At 47.3% G+C, this 17,676-nt stretch overlaps 1 protein-coding gene across 2 annotated transcripts in view; it reads right to left on the bottom strand.

Annotated features, from left to right (window-relative positions):
* The window catches only part of LOC140405330 (uncharacterized), a 280,714-nt gene that overhangs the window by 133,641 nt on the left and 129,397 nt on the right, over positions 1–17,676 (bottom strand). Inside the window, exon 2 of one of the 2 annotated variants that reach the window (XM_072493621.1) lies at positions 8,116–8,196. The exons of the other annotated variant lie outside the window; for it this stretch is intronic. Within the exon in view, the coding sequence (XP_072349722.1) occupies positions 8,116–8,196 (81 nt within the window). The remainder of the gene's footprint in view (positions 1–8,115; positions 8,197–17,676) is intronic. 2 annotated transcript variants of the gene reach the window in all.

Raw genomic sequence — 17,676 nt, 5'->3', positions numbered from 1 at the left:
AAGGAGGGGGTGTAGCCACCTGGGTCGGCCACTTCCCGACTTAAAATTGAGGTCCGCAAAGACTGCAGGGAAATTCAGTCAAGCCAGGAAAAACTAGCAGGTGCAAAGTTTCCTGTGTATTAGACTTTGCAGAAACCCAGACAGCACCGAAACTAACGACCATCTGCATACTAATGAGCGATCCCCGGGAACAATTGGAAACAGTTAAGGTAAACAAGGCCAAGCCAGACTCCTCGGCGCCAGCAGGAGCCAAGACAAAGGAAGGCCAACGGACACCTAGGGACCGCCCAGCGATCAGGGAACAGCTCCAGTATTGGAGAAATCGATCCAAGTGATCGGAATGCAGTCCAATTACTTGGAACCAGGTACGGGGTCCGCCCAAAAGGCTGCGAAACCCCTCGGGACTAAAAAATAGAGTCCCCAAGTTCAATTCGTCCTTCTTGGCAGGGTCATTCAGCAACTCGAATCAACCCTTGACAGTGACCTGCCTAAGCTGCCGCATCAACCAAGTAAGTCTCCAGTCAACGCTCGCTACAAGATAGGCGCTCCTAGCTACCAGTCCCTGCCAGCCTCCAGTCTCCAGTCAACGCTCGCTGCGAGAGAGGCGCTCCTAGCTACCAGTCCCTGCCAGCCTCCAGTCTCCAGTCAACGCACGCTACAAGATAGGCGCTCCTAGCTACCAGTCCCTGCCAGCCTCCAGTCTCCAGTCAACGCTCGCTACGAGATAGGCGCTCCGAGCTACCAGTCCATACCAGCCTCCAGTCTCCAGTCAACGCACGCTGCGGGATAGGCGCTCCTAGCTACCAGTCCATACCAGCTTTTGAATCCCGCAGACTCAGAACCCGAACGAAAGGCCATTTGTTCCCCTGACCTGGTGGGCCAGTCCGAAGCTAAGTATAGGCCTTTTAGTGTTAGAGATAGTCTAGAAAGTAGAGTTTATGCATGAGTAGTGATTGACTGTGTATAATAAATGTGTTTTGATTTGAATCTTACTAATTGGTGTGTCGAGTTATTGATCAGCACTTGAACTTGAACCTCGTGGTGGTATCATAAAGATACCTGGCGACTCTAGAGCAAAGGTTATAGAAACAGAGCAAATTAAGTAAAGACACAACGGGCAACAAATTAAGAGCCAACCAAAGTTAGCAACATTAGCATGGCCAATCCACCTAACCTGCACATCTTTGGACTGTGGGAGGAAACCGGAGCACCCGGAGGAAACCCACGCAGACACGGGGAGGACGTGCAGACTCCGCACAGACAATGAACCAAGCCGGGAATTGAACCTGGGACCCTGGAGCTGTGAAGCAATTGTGCTAACCACCATGCTTCCGTGCTGCCCTATGCTTTGCTAAACTCTCAATATGTCCCTGTCATCTCCAAATATCTATACACATGTGTCCCCAGGTCCCTCTATTCATGCACACTCTTTAGAGCTGTGTCATTAAGTCTGTATTGCATCTCCCTAACCCTTCTGCCAAACTGTATCACCTCACACTTCTCTGTATTAAATTGTATCTGCCACTTGCCTGCCCATTCTGCTAGCCCATCTATCTTCTGTTGGAGTGGATTAACAATTTCCTCACTGTTTGCCCTTCCTCCAAGTTTGGAATCATGTGTGAATTGTGAAAATGTTCTCTGTATTCCAATATCCAAGCTATTTATATACAGCACACAAAGCAGCAGTCCCAGCACTGAGCCTTGGGGAACACATTGTCCACCACCCTCCAGTCTGAAAATTAACCGTTTACCACAACTCACTGTTTTCTAAATCCAATTGGACACTGATCCTCCTATTCCATTTCGTAACCCAGCCCTTTTTTTGGTATTTTGATCAAAGTCCATATAGACAACATCCATCGCATTTCCTTCATCTCTGTCACTTGATCAAAAATTCTATTTTTTTTTCATCTATCCTTTCATAGAATGTGTATATCGCTGGCCAGGCCAGCATTGATTGCCCATCCCTAATTGCCCCTCGAGAAGGTTGGGGTGAGCCGCCTTGAACCACCGCAGTCCATGTGGTTCAACTATTCTGTAAGGGTTTGATACAACTCGTGACTCACGGGGGCTCGCGGGGGCCATCTCAGAGGGCAGTTAAGAGTCAACCACATTGCTGTGGGTCTGGAGTCACATATAGGCCAGACCAGGTAAGGACGGCAGATTTCCTTCCCGAAAGGGCTCGCCTCCTGACCCCCCAAAGCCTGTCCACCATCTACAAGGCACAAGTCAGGAGTGTGATGGAATACTCTCCACTTGCCTGGATGAGCGCAGCTCCAACAACATTCAAGAAGCTCAACACCATCCAGGACAAAGCAGCCCCGCTTGATTGCTATCCCTTCCACAAACATTCACTCCCTCCACCACCGATGAACAGTAGCAGCCGTGTGTACCATCTACAAGATGCACTGCAGTAACTCACCAAGGTTCCTTAGGCAGCACCTTCCAAACCCACGACCTCTACCATCGAGAAGGACAAGAGCAGCAGATACCTGGGACCCCCACCACCTGGAGGTTCCCCTCCAAGTCACTCACCATCCTGACTTGGAAATATATCGCCGTTCCTTCACTGTCGCTGGGGCAACATCCTGGAACTCCCTCCCTAACAGCACTGTGGGTGTACTTACACCACAGCAGTTCAAGAAGGCAGCTCACCACCACCTTCCCAAGGGCAACTAGGGATGGGCAATAATTGTTGGCCTAACCAGCGACACCCACATCCCGTAAATTAATTGAAAAAAAGAACCAGATGGGATTTTACAGCGGGTGATGGCCATTGCCATGGTTACCGTTATGGGGGCTAGCTTTCGATCCCAGTGCAGCCGGGGTCGAATTCCCGGAATGAGCTGAGAGGATGCTTCTTCTGCCTTCATCGCTGTCAGTCCAGCTGTGGCTCCTGCCAGATGTGGGCCATCTAATCCTGATTGCGTTGAGGTAATAATGTAAGATGGTGGCAGCGCCCAGTAGCAAGACCACACAGCCCGATTCAAAATCAACGGGCATCCAGGGGCTATGTGCTTTCCTACCTTGTGTGGGCAGTTACAGCTTGCGTCGTTCCTTGACATAATTTCTAGGCGATGGTTAAAACTCAGTTAATGACTTTTCAGGAGAATAACTTGCAGAGCTATTTGTACTGAATGCTTGACGCACACACGTGTGTTTTAATCTTACCTCACACAACATCACCTCCCTCGATCCGACCAGGCCCTGTGGATTCAGGAAACATAGCTGACCCTCTCCAGCACTTCCTCCCATTCCTGCTGCAAGTGATGTTTTGGGATGATGGAAGATGCGAGGGGGTGTGTGGATGGGAAGGGGGAATAGTTGTCCATTCCACTCATTAATTCCTCTCTCGCACCCACTCCATAGAACCTTCCAGGGCCTGCTCAGCAAACTGCCACGTTTGCTGCTTTGCTGCCTTCATTGCGCAGGTAAAACGAGAAACCTAGCAGCTGCTGTCGGCTCACTGAGCTGCTGCAGCCTATTCAAGAGCTGCTTGGCGCGGTTAGCGGTTGCTGGCGTTGCTGCGTGATTCTGCGCTGCACTGCTTGCACAGGTGTTGGAGCACATGCTTTATTGCAGCTCCCCGAGGCAGTCAGACTCAGGAGTACGCAGAGAGCTGAGCCAATGCCCAGGCAGAACTTGAATCGACTTTTCCAGGGAAGGAGGTTACTAAAAGGATGGAGCTGACACCGTTGCTAGGAGGGGTGTCAAAGTGGTTGTTGCAAGGGATGATCACAAAGCACCTGTTGCTAAGGAGGATGTGAGAGATACCTATTGCTAAGGAGGATGTCAGTGTGCCTGTTGCTAAGGAAGACGTCAGAGCACCTGTTCCCATGGAGAATGTCAAAATACCTGTTGCTTTGGAGGATGTCAGGACACCTGTTGCTAAGGAGGATGTCAGAGCATCGGTTACTAAGGAGGGTGTTAGTGCACGTGTTTCTAAGAAGGAATTCAGAACACCTGTTGCCATGGAAGATGTCAAAGAACCTGTTGCTAAGAAGAACGTCAGAACACCTGTTGCTAAGGAGGACGTCAGGACACCTGTTGCTAAGGAGGATGTCAGAAAACCTGTTGCTAAGGAGGATGTCAGGGTACCTGTTGCTAAGGAGGATGCGAGAGATACCTGTTGCTAAGGAAGATGTGAGAGATACCTGTTGCTAAGGAGGATGTGAGCGATACCTGCTGCTGAGGAGGATGTGAGCGATACCTGTTGCTAAGGAGGATGTGAGAGATACCTGTTGCTAAGTATGATGTGAGCGATACCTGTTGCGAAGGAGGATGTGAGTGATACCTGTTGCGAAGGAGGATGTCAGCGATACCTGTTGCTAAGGAGGATGCGAGAGATACCTGTTGCTAAGGAAGATGTGAGAGATACCTGTTGCGAAGGAGGATGTGAGTGATACCTGTTGCGAAGGAGGATGTGAGTGATACCTGTTGCTAAGGAGGATGTGAGAGATACCTGTTGCGAAGGAGGATGTGAGCGATACCTGTTGCTAAGGAGGACGTGAGAGCTACCTGTTGCTAAGGAGGATGTGAGTGATACCTATTGCTAAGGAGGATGTGAGCGATACCTGTTGCTGAGGAGGATGTGAGAGATACCTGTTGCTAAGGATAATGTCAGAGATACCTGTTGCTAAGGAGGATGTGAGTGATACCTGTTGCTAAGGAGGATGTCAGGGCACCTGCTGCTAAGGAGGATGTGAGTGATACCTGTTGCTAAGGAGGATGTCAGGGCACCTGTTTCTCAGGAGCATGTGAGAGATACCTGTTGCGAAGGAGGATGTCAGAGATACCTGTTGCTAAGGAGGATGTGAGTGTTACCTGTTGCTAAGGATGATGTGAGCGATACCTGTTGCGAAGGAGGATGTGAGTGATACCTGTTGCGAAGGAGGATGTCAGCGATACCTGTTGCTAAGGAGGATGCGAGAGATACCTGTTGCTAAGGAGGATGTGAGTGATACCTGTTGCTGAGGAGGATGTGAGCTATACCTGTTGCTAAGGAGGACGTGAGAGCTACCTGTTGCTAAGGAGGATGTGAGCGATACCTGCTGCTGAGGAGGATGTGAGTGATACCTGTTGCTAAGGAGGATGTGAGAGCTACCTGTTGCTAAGGAGGATGTGAGTGATACCTGTTGCTGAGGAGGATGTGAGCTATACCTGTTGCTAAGGAGGACGTGAGAGCTACCTGTTGCTAAGGAGGATGTGAGTGATACCTGTTGCTAAGGATGATGTCAGAGATACCTGTTGCTAAGGAGGATGTGAGTGATACCTGTTGCTAAGGAGGATGTCAGGGCACCTGCTGCTAAGGAGGATGTGAGTGATGCCTGTTGCTAAGGATGACGTGAGCGATACCTGTTGCTAAGGAGGATGTGAGTGATACCTGTTGCTAAGGAGGATGTCAGGGCACCTGTTGCTCAGGATCATGTGAGAGATACCTGTTGCTAAGGAGGATGTGAGAGATACTGTTGCTAAGGATGATGTCAGAGATACCTGTTGCTAAGGAGGATGTGAGAGATACCTGTTGCTGAGGAGGATGTGAGCGATACCTGTTGCTAAGGAGGATGTGAGCGATACCTGTTGCTAAGGAGGATGTGAGCGATACCTGTTGCGAAGGAGGATGTGAGAGATACCTGTTGCTGAGGAGGATGTGAGAGATACCTGTTGCTGAGGAGGATGTGAGAGATACCTGTTGCTGAGGAGGATGTGAGTGATACCTGTTGCTAAGGAGGATGTGAGAGATACCTGTTGCTGAGGATGATGTGAGCGATACCTGTTGCTAAGGAGGATGTGAGCGACACCTGTTGCTAAGGAGGATGTGAGCGATACCTGTTGCTAAGGAGGATGTGAGCGATACCTGTTGCGGAGGAGGATGTGAGAGATACCTGTTGCTGAGGAGGATGTGAGAGATACCTGTTGCTGAGGAGGATGTGAGTGATACCTGTTGCTAAGGAGGATGTGAGCGATACCTGTTGCTGAGGATGATGTGAGCGATACCTGTTGCTAAGGAGGATGTGAGAGATACCTGTTGCTGAGGAGGATGTGAGAGATACCTGATGCTAAGGAGGATGTGAGAGTTACCTGTTGCTAAGGAGGATGTGAGTGATACCTGTTGCTAAGGAGGATGTGAGAGATACCTGTTGCTGAGGAGGATGTGAGAGATACCTGTTGCTAAGGAGGATGTGAGAGATACCTGTTGCTGAGGAGGATGTGAGAGATACCTGATGCTAAGGAGGATGTGAGAGTTACCTGTTGCTAAGGAGGATGTGGGAGATACCTGATGCTAAGGAGGATGTGAGAGTTACCTGTTGCTAAGGAGGATGTGAGAGATACCTGATGCTAAGGAGGATGTGAGAGTTACCTGTTGCTAAGGAGGATGTGAGTGATACCTGTTGCTAAGGAGGATGTGAGAGATACCTGATGCTAAGGAGGATGTGAGAGTTACCTGTTGCTAAGGAGGATGTGAGAGATACCTGTTGCAGAGGAGGATGTGAGCGATACCTGTTGCTAAGGAGGATGTGAGCGATACCTGTTGCTAAGGAGGATGTGAGCGATACCTGTTGCGAAGGAGGATGTGAGAGATACCTGTTGCTGAGGAGGATGTGAGAGATACCTGTTGCTGAGGAGGATGTGAGCGATACCTGTTGCTAAGGAGGATGTGAGCAATACCTGTTGCTGAGGAGGATGTGAGAGTTACCTGTTGCTAAGGAGGATGTGAGTGATACCTGTTGCTGAGGAGGATGTGAGCGATACCTGTTGCTAAGGAGGATGTGAGCAATACCTGTTGCGAAGGAGGATGTGAGAGATACCTGTTGCTGAGGAGGATGTGAGCGATACCTGTTGCTAAGGAGGATGTGAGCGATACCTGTTGCTAAGGATGTGAGCGATACCTGTTGCGAAGGAGGATGTGAGAGATACCTGTTGCTGAGGAGGATGTGAGTGATACCTGTTGCTGAGGAGGATGTGAGTGATACCTGTTGCTAAGGAGGGTGTGAGAGATACCTGTTGCTGAGGATGATGTGAGCGATACCTGTTGCTAAGGAGGATGTGAGCGATACCTGTTGCGAAGGAGGATGTGAGAGATACCCGTTGCTGAGGAGGATGTGAGAGATACCTGTTTCTGAGGAGGATGTGAGTGATACCTGTTGCTAAGGAGGATGTGAGAGATACCTGTTGCTGAGGATGATGTGAGCGATACCTGTTGCTAAGGAGGATGTGAGCGATACCTGTTGCTAAGGAGGATGTGAGCGATACCTGTTGCTCAGGAGGATGTGAGAGATACCTGTTGCTGAGGTGGATGTGAGTAATACCTGTTGCTAAGGAGGATGTGAGAGATACCTGTTGCTGAGGAGGATGTGAGAGATACCTGATGCTAAGGAGGATGTGAGAGTTACCTGTTGCTAAGGAGGATGTGAGTGATACCTGTTGCTGAGGAGGATGTGAGAGATACCTGTTGCCACGGAGGATGTGAGCGATACCAGTTGCTGAGGAGGATGTGAGAGATACCTGTTGCTAAGGATGATGTGAGTGATACCTGTTGCGAAGGATGATGTCAGAGATACCTTTTGCTAAGGAGGATGTGAGTGATACCTATTGCGAAGGATGATGTCAGAGATACCTGTTGCTAAGGAGGATGTGAGAGATACCTGTTGCTAAGGAGGATGTGAGAGATACCTGTTGCTAAGGAGGATGTGAGAGATACCTGTTGCTCAGGAGGGTGTCAGGGCACCTGCTGCTAAGGAGGATGTCAGGGCACCTGTTGCTCAGGATGATGTGAGTGATACCTGTTGCGAAGGAGGATGTGGGAGATACCTGTTGCGAAGGAGGATGTGGGAGATACCTGTTGCGAAGGAGGATTTGGGAGATACCTGTTGCGAAGGAGGATGTGGGAGATACCTGTTGCTAAGGAGGATGTGAGAGATACCTGTTGCTAAGGAGGATGTCAGGGCACCTGTTGCTAAGGAGGATGTCAGGGCACCTGTTGCTCAGGATGATGTGAGAGATACCTGTTGCTAAGCTGACTGTTGCACTGCCAGTTGTGAAGGAAGTAGTTAGAGTACCCACAGTGTCAGGAAGAGGACGCCGTCCCCGTTGCTATGAAGGATGGTGTGGTACCTGTTGTTTGTTGAAGCTGTTTGCGCACTGCTCAAACTGTTCATCTTTTGTTTCCATGGTTTTGCCAATTTTCTGGAGAACCTGAAGGAGAAAAGTAAAGTTGTGTTCAGCACCCGGACAGTTTAGACAATGCCGAGACTTTGCTGGTCCTGAAGACACTTTCATGTTAGTACTGTCAACATTATTTTAATAGTTACTGCAGATTTCCTTTCTCGCTCTCTGCCCCTCCTCCAGCATCCCACAATGGAAAGGATTTGGGGGTTTCTTGTGCCAGGCCAAAACTGTGGTCCTGGCATGACCGAATGCCAGCAGAACGGGCATCAAACCTGAGAGTAGGATGGTTGTGGGGGGCAGCGGGTTAAGTGTGAAGAGAAGTGTTAAAATTCTGACCATCATTTTCTGGATTCTCGCGGACCCCTGTCGACCCTCTGAATAGTGGGGCATTACAGGTTGGACATGATGTTCTGCATTTCCTGTTCTGGAGCAACCAGCTAGCGGTCGCATTACAGGTTGAGGTGGGTGGGGAGGAGTGACACCTTCCACACTCAAATGTCTCCATCCACTTACTGAAGGCCCATCGAGCCCAGTGAAGCCTCTTTTTCTTGTTCCTCCAGGAACGGAACAACAGGAAGGATCAATCAAATAAGCTCTCCTATTCCTTCGCACTTCTTCCTTCTCTTCCTCAGCCATGGCTGTGCTAAACGCAATTTTCATTCTGTCTTCAACAATGACAATAATTACCCTCTTCACCGGCTGATTGCCGCTGACTAAAGCAACACAGATACTGCCCCACTGGCTGAAAATCAACCTCACAACAAACTCCAGTTGAACTGGAATTCAGCTCATCCATCAATGGAAACATTGACTGAACCACTTGTTAACTTGACTCCATCGCACACTCAACTTTAAGTCAGAAAGGGGCGGCACGGTGGCGCAGTGGTTAGCACTGCTGCCTCACAGCGTCAGGGACCCGGGTTCGATTCCGGCTTTGGGTGACTGTGCGGAGTCTGCACGTTCTCCCCGTGTGTGCGTGGGTTTCCTCCGGGTGCTCCGATTTCCTCCCAGCCCAAAGATGTGCAGGTTAGGTAGAGTCACAATGATAGGGTGGGGGAGTGTGCCTAGATAGGGTGCTCTTTCAGAGGGTTGGTACAGACCCAATGGGCCAAATGGCCTCTTTCTGCACTGCAGGGATTCTGTGGATCTAAGGAGTGCGATACGGAGGGAGTGCTACACTGTCGGAGGTCTTGTCTTTTGGAGGAGATGTTAAACTGACGTTCTCCTGGTCTCATGATCACCAATTCCTGGCACGGCCGCCAAAAACTAGACATTAATTTCATTGCACTTTCGGGTATCCTGCGGAGCCTCATAGGACAACTTTGTTCACCAACTGGGAACATGTACAGGAGCTGGTTAATGATACACTTCCAGTGCTGCGAGTGAGCATTTGGGATCTTGACAATGATTGCACACATTACTCACTGCTGAGTGAGAGTACGTTCAGAACACAGAATCAAAGAGGAAGAGAGGTGAAGGCAGGGTAGGGATGACCATAAGACCATAAGACATAGGAGCAGAATTAGGCCACTCGGCCCATCGAGTCTGCTCCGCCATTCAATCATGGCTGATATTTTCTCATCCCCATTCTCCTGCCTTCTCCCCATAACCCCTGATCCCCTTATCAATCAAGAACCTATCTATCTCTGTCTTAAAGACACTCAGTGATTTGGCCTCCACAGCCTTCTGCAGCAAAGATTTCCACAGATTCACCTTTAGGTTAACGTGCTGGTTCAGTCGGCAGTTAAGGCGGTGAATGCAATGTTAGCATTCATGTCGAGAGGGCTAGAATACAAGACGAAGGATGTACTTCTGAGGCTGTATCAGGCTTTGGTCAGACCCCATTTGGAGTATTGTGAGCAGTTTTGGGCCCCGTATCTAAGGAAGGATGTGCTGGCATTGGAAAGGGTCCAGAGGAGGTTCACAAGAATGATCCCGGGAATGAAGAGCTTGTCGTATGAGGAGTGGTTGAGAACTCTGGCTGAAGAAATTCCTCCTCATCTCTGTTTTAAAGGATCGTCCCTTCAGTCTGAGATGGTGTCCTCTGGTTCTAGTTTTTCCTACAAGTGGAAACATCCTCTCCACGTCCACTCTATCCAGGCCTCGCAGTATCCTGTACGTTTCAATAAGATCCCCCCTCATCCTTCTAAACTCCAATAAGTACAGACCCAGAGTCCTGACAAGCTCTTCATTCCAGTGATCATTCTAAGTAGTTCACTAGCCTTACAATCCAGCACTACAAATCGTTTCCACAGTACTTCTCCAAGGCTTCAGTGTCCTTTAATTCACCTCCAGCTTCATTTCTTTGATAAAGGTCCATCCTTCGTCTGGTGTTTCAAAGTAGAAGTCCCGTTCCTCATGTGTGACCCACAGACGGGCTGGGTACAGCATCCCGAACTTCACCCCCTTCTTAAAGAGGGTTGTTTTTGCCCGATTAAACCCAGCTCGCCTCTTGGCCAAATCGGCTCCCAGGTCCTGATAAATGCGCAACTCGCAGTTCTCCCACTTGCTGCTCCGTTCTTTCTTGGCCCTCCGCAAAACGTGTTCCTTGTCCATGAGACGGTGAAAACGTACCACCATGGCCCTCGGCTGTTCATTCGCTCTGGGCTTCCTCGCGAGGGCTCTGTGCGTTCTGTCCAATTCCAGGGGCCGAGGGAACGCCCCAGCCCCCATCAACTTCTCCAACATGTCCGTCACATAAGCCCTGGAATCCGATCCCTCACTGCCTTCAGGGAGGCCAACAATTCTGAGATTCTGCCTCCTGGGCCTGTTCTCCAGGTCCTCCAGCTTCTCCTGCATTCTTTTCTGGCGGTCGTTCATCATCCCCACCTTGGTCTCCAGCACGGTTATATACTCCTCGTGCTCAGACAACTTTTGTTTGACTTCCTGGATTGCTCTCCCGTGGGTTTCCTGATTCTGCACCACCTGATCAATCGAAGCCTTAATCGGGTCCAGCGTGTCCTTCTTCAGCTTGGAGAAGCAATCCTCGAAAAACTTCACCAGCTGCTCCGTCGACCACTGTGCCGTCTCCCCGCGGCACTTGCCCTCCGCCATGCTGTCCCGTGTTACCAGCTCTGCTTGCGTCTCCCTTATAGGACTTTGTCTTCTCACACGGACACTTCTGCTCCAATTCTCCATACACCGGAGGGGGATTTCTCCTCACTGTCTCACTCTTCACTGCTTCATCCCATAAAATCCGGAAAAAACCGGGGGGAAAAGTCCAAAAGCTCATTACAGGCGGGAGCTATCAAATGTGCGACCAACCCCTCCATGGCTGCCACCGGAAGTCTGCATTTGCCTTCTGTTTTTAAAATTAAAAAAAATATGTTTATTCAGAATTTTTCGACAAAAATTTTCAACCATTCAAACCCCCCCCTCCCCATAACAAAAAAAAGAAAAGAAAAGTTGCATAGCAAGACATAAACATATCAATTCAACATAATACAGAACTTTGTACAAAGGGTTCCTCCCGCACATATTGACTTTCCCATATGTTTATGTATTTCCTTACTCAAGTGCCCCTAGGAAAAAAAACTTCCCCGCCCACCCTTCTACCCCCCCCCCCCCCCCCGAAAGAAACGTCCCCCCCTCCCCTCCCCCCCCCCCCCCCCCCCTGGGTTGCTGCTGCTGCTGACTGGCCTCCATCTAACGCTCCGCGAGATAGTCTAGGAACGGTTGCCACCGCCTGAAGAACCCCTGCGCAGACCCTCTCAAGGCAAACTTTATCCTCTCCAGCTTAATGAACCCAGCCATGTCATTTATCCAGGCTTCCACACTGGGAGGCTTTGCGTCTTTCCACAATAGCAAGATCCTCCGCCGGGCTACCAGGGACGCAAAGGCCAGGATACCGGCCTCTTTCGCCTCCTGCACTCCCGACTCGTCCGTCACTCCAAATAGTGCTAGCCCCCAACTTGGCTTGACCCGGACTTTCACCACCTCAGATACTGGTCCCGCAACTCCCCTCCAGAACCCATCCAGTGCCGGGCACGACCAGAACATGTGGGCAAAGTTCGCCGGGTTTCCTGAGCACCTCCCACATCTGTCCTCCACCCCAAAGAACCTACTCAGCCTCGCCCCCGGCATATGCGCTCTGTGAATCACCTTAAACTGTATCAGGCTAAGCCTGGCACACGAGGAAGAAGAATTAACACTACTTAGGGCATCAGCCCACAGACCCTCCTCAATCTCCTCCCCCAGCTCCTCTTCCCATTTATCCTTCAGCTCCTCGACCAAAGCCTCCTCCTCTTCCTTCATCTCCTGGTATATCGCCGACACCTTGCCCTCTCACTGATTAATTCACTGAGTGATAGCAACTCTCTCATTGGATCAACTCAATGAGTAAACAGAACTACCTCATTAGATCAATTCACTGAGTCAACACAACTCCCTCATTGGATCAATTCACTGAGTCAACACAACTCCCTCATTGGATGAATTCACTGAGTCAAAACAACTCTCTCATTGGATCAATTCACTGAGTCAACACAACTCCCTCATTGGATCAATTCACTGAGTCTATGCAACTCTCTCATTGGATGAATTCACTGTGTCAACGGAACTCTCTCATTGGATCAATTCACTGAGTCTACACAACTCCCTCATTGGATGAATTCACTGTGTCAACACAACTCCCTCATTGGATCAATTCACTGAGTCAACACAACTCTCTCATTGGATCAATTCACTGAGTCAACACAACTCCCTCATTGGATCAATTCACTGAATCAACACAACTCCCTCATTGGATCAATTCACTGAGTCAACACAACTCCCTCATTGGATCAATTCACTGAATCAACACAACTCCCTCATTGGATCAATTCACTGAATCAACACAACTCCCTCATTGGATCAATTCACTGAGTCAACACAACTCTCTCATTGGATCAATTCACTGAGTCAACACAACTCTCTCATTGGATCAATTCACTGAGTCAACACAACTCCCTGATTGGATCAATTCACTGAGTCAACACAACTCTCTCATTGGATCATTTAACTGAGACAACACAGCTCTCTCATTGGATCAATTCACTGAGTCAACACAACTCCCTCATTGGATCAATTCACTGAGTCAACACAACTCCCTCATTGGATCAATTCACTGAGTCTATGCAACTCTCTCATTGGATGAATTCACTGTGTCAACGGAACTCTCTCATTGGATCAATTCACTGAGTCAACACAACTCCCTCATTGGATCAATTCACTGAATCAACACAACTCCCGCATTGGATCAATTCACTGAATCAACACAACTCCCTCATTGGATCAATTCACTGAATCAACACAACTCCCTCATTGGATCAATTCACTGAATCAACACAACTCCCTCATTGGATCAATTAACTGAGTCAACACAACTCTCTCATTGGATCAATTCACTGAGTCAACACAACTCTCTCATTGGATCAATTCACTGAGTCAACACAACTCCCTGATTGGATCAATTCACTGAGTCAACACAACTCTCTCATTGGATCATTTAACTGAGACAACACAGCTCTCTCATTGGATCAATTCACTGAGTCAACACAACTCCCTCATTGGATCAATTCACTTAGTCAACACAACTCCCTCATTGGATCAATTCACTGAGTCTATGCAACTCTCTCATTGGATGATTTCACTGTGTCAACGGAACTCTCTCATTGGATCAATTCACTGAGTCAACACAACTCCCTCATTGGATCAATTCACTGAATCAACACAACTCCCGCATTGGATCAATTCACTGAATCAACACAACTCCCTCATTGGATCAATTCACTGAGTCAACACAACTCTCTCATTGGATCAATTCACTGAGTCAACACAACTCCCTCATTGGATCAATTCACTGAGTCAACACAACTCTCTCATTGGATCATTTAACTGAGACAACACAGCTCTCTCATTGGATCAATTCACTGAGTCAACACAACTCCCTCATTGGATCAATTCACTGAGTCAACACAACTCTCTCATTGGATCAATTCACTGAGTCAACACAACTCCCTCATTGGATTTATTCACTGAGTCAACACAACTCTCTCATTGGATCAATTCACTGAGTCAACACAACTCTCTCATTGGATCAATTCACTGAGTCAACACAACTCCCTCATTGGATCAATTCACTGAGTGATGGCAACTCCCTCATTGGATCAATTCACTGAGTCAACACAACTCTCTCATTGGATCAATTCACTGAGTCAACATAACTCCCTCATTGGATCAATTCACTGAGTCAACACAACTCCCTCATTGGATCAATTCACTGAGTCAACACAACTCTCTCATTGGATCATTTAACTGAGACAACACAGCTCTCTCATTGGATCAATTCACTGAGTCAACACAACTCCCTCATTGGATCAATTCACTGAGTCAACACAACTCTCTCATTGGATCAATTCACTGAGTCAACACAACTCCCTCATTGGATTTATTCACTGAGTCAACACAACTCTCTCATTGGATCAATTCACTGAGTCAACACAACTCTCTCATTGGATCAATTCACTGAGTGAACACAACTCCCTCATTGGATCAATTCACTGAGTCAACACAACTCTCTCATTGGATCAATTCACTGAGTCAACATAACTCCCTCATTGGATCAATTCACTGGGTCAACACAACTCCCTCATTGGATCAATTCATTGAGTCAACACAACTCTCTCATTGGATCAATTCACTGAGTCAACACGACTCTCTCATTGGATCAATTCACTGAGTCAACACAACTCCCTCATTGGATCAATTCATTGAGTCAACACAACTCTCTCATTGGATCAATTCGCTGAGTCAACACAACTCCCTCATTGGATCAATTCACTGAGTCAACACAACTCCCTCATTGGATCAATTCATTGAGTCAACACAACTCTCTCATTGGATCAATTCACTGAGTCTATGCAACTCTCTCATTGGATCAATTCATTGAGTCAACACAACTCTCTCATTGGATCAATTCACTGAGTCAACACAACTCCCTCATTGGATCAATTCATTGAGTCAACAGAACTCTCTCATTGGATCAATTCACTGAGTCAACACAACTCTCTCATTGGATCAATTCACTGAGTCAACACAACTCCCTCATTGGATCAATTCATTGAGTCAACACAACTCTCTCATTGGATCAATTCACTGAGTCAACACAACTCCCTCATTGGATCAATTCATTGAGTCAACACAACTCTCTCATTGGATCAATTCACTGAGTCTATGCAACACTCTCATTGGATCAATTCACTGAGTCAACATAACTCCCTCATTGGATCAATTCACTGAGTCAACACAACTCTCTCATTGGATCAATTCACTGAGTCAACACAACTCCCTCATTGGATCAATTCACTGAGTCAACACAACTCTCTCATTGGATCAATTCACTGAGTCAACACAACTCCCTCATTGGATCAATTCACTGAGTCAACACAACTCTCTCATTGGATCAATTCACTGAGTCTACACAACTCCCTCATTGGATGAATTCACTGTGTCAACGGAACTCTCCCATTGGATCAATTCACTGAGTCAAAACAACTCCCTCATTGGATCAATGCACTGTGTCAACGGAACTCTCTCATTGGATCAATTCACTGAGTCAACACAACTCCCTCATTGGATCAATTCACTGAGTCAACACAACTCTCTCATTGGATCAATTCACTGAGTCAACACAACTCTCTCATTGGATCAATTCATTGAGTTTATGCAACTCCCTCATTGGATCAATTCACTGGGTCAACGCAACTCTCTTATTGGATCAATTTACCGAGTCAACAAAATTATCTCATTGGATCAATTCACTGAGTCAACACAACTCTCTGATTGGATGAATTCACTGAGTCAACACAACACACGCATTGGGTCAATTCACTGAGTCAACACAACTCCCTCATTGGATTAATTCACTGAGTGATGGCAACTCTGTCATAGGATCAATTCACTGAGTCAACACAACTCTCTTATTGGATAAATTTACCGAGTCAACAAAATTACCTCATTGGATCAATTCACTGAGTCAACACAACTCTCTGATTGGATGAATTCACTGAGTCAACACAACGCACGCATTGGGTCAATTCACTCTGACATGGCAACTCTCTCATTGGATTTATTCACTGAGTCAACACAACTACCTCATTGGATCAATTCACTGAGTCAACACAACTCTCTCATTGGATCAATTCATTGAGTTTATGCAACTCCCTCATTGGATCAATTCACTGAGTCAACGCAACTCTCTTATTGGATCAATTTACCGAGTCAACACAACTCTCTCATTGGATCAATTCACTCTGACATGGCAACTCTCTCATTGGATTTATTCACTGAGTCAACACAACTACCTCATTGGATCAATTCACTGAGTCAACACAACTCTCTCATTGGACCAATTCATTGAGTAAACACAACTCTCTCATTGGATCAATTCACTTTGTCAACGGAACTCTCTCATTGGATCAATTCACTGAGTCTACACAACGCCCTCATTGGATGAATTCACTGTGTCAATGGAACTCTCTCATTGGATCAATTCACTGAGTCTACACAACACCCTCATTGGATCAATTCACTGAGTCTACACAACTCCCTCATTGGATGAATTCACTGTGTCAACGGAACTCTCCCATTGGATCAATTCACTGAGTCAAAACAATGCGCTCATTGGATTTATTCACTGAGTCAACACAACTCTCTCATTGGATAAATTCACTGAGTCAACACACCTCTCTCATTGGATCAATTCACTGAGTCAACACAACTCTCTCATTGGATCAATTCACTGAGTCAACATAACTCCCTCATTGGATCAATTCACTGGGTCAACACAACTCTCTCATTGGATCAATTCACTGAGTCAACACGACTCTCTCATTGGATCAATTCACTGAGTCAACACAACTCCCTCATTGGATCAATTCATTGAGTCAACACAACTCTCTCATTGGATCAATTCGCTGAGTCAACACAACTCCCTCATTGGATCAATTCACTGAGTCAACACAACTCCCTCATTGGATCAATTCATTGAGTCAACACAACTCTCTCATTGGATCAATTCACTGAGTCTATGCAACTCTCTCATTGGATCAATTCATTGAGTCAACACAACTCTCTCATTGGATCAATTCACTGAGTCAACACAACTCCCTCATTGGATCAATTCATTGAGTCAACACAACTCTCTCATTGGATCAATTCACTGAGTCAACACAACTCTCTCATTGGATCAATTCACTGAGTCAACACAACTCCCTCATTGGATCAATTCATTGAGTCAACACAACTCTCTCATTGGATCAATTCACTGAGTCAACACAACTCCCTCATTGGATCAATTCATTGAGTCAACACAACTCTCTCATTGGATCAATTCACTGAGTCTATGCAACACTCTCATTGGATCAATTCACTGAGTCAACATAACTCCCTCATTGGATCAATTCACTGAGTCAACACAACTCTCTCATTGGATCAATTCACTGAGTCAACACAACTCCCTCATTGGAT

The sequence above is a fragment of the Scyliorhinus torazame genome, chromosome X (assembly GCF_047496885.1).
Source record: "Scyliorhinus torazame isolate Kashiwa2021f chromosome X, sScyTor2.1, whole genome shotgun sequence".
NCBI classification, from domain to species: domain Eukaryota; kingdom Metazoa; phylum Chordata; class Chondrichthyes; order Carcharhiniformes; family Scyliorhinidae; genus Scyliorhinus; species Scyliorhinus torazame.
Note: the sequence above shows the minus strand (reverse complement) of the source record. Positions and strands in the feature narration are given on the sequence as shown.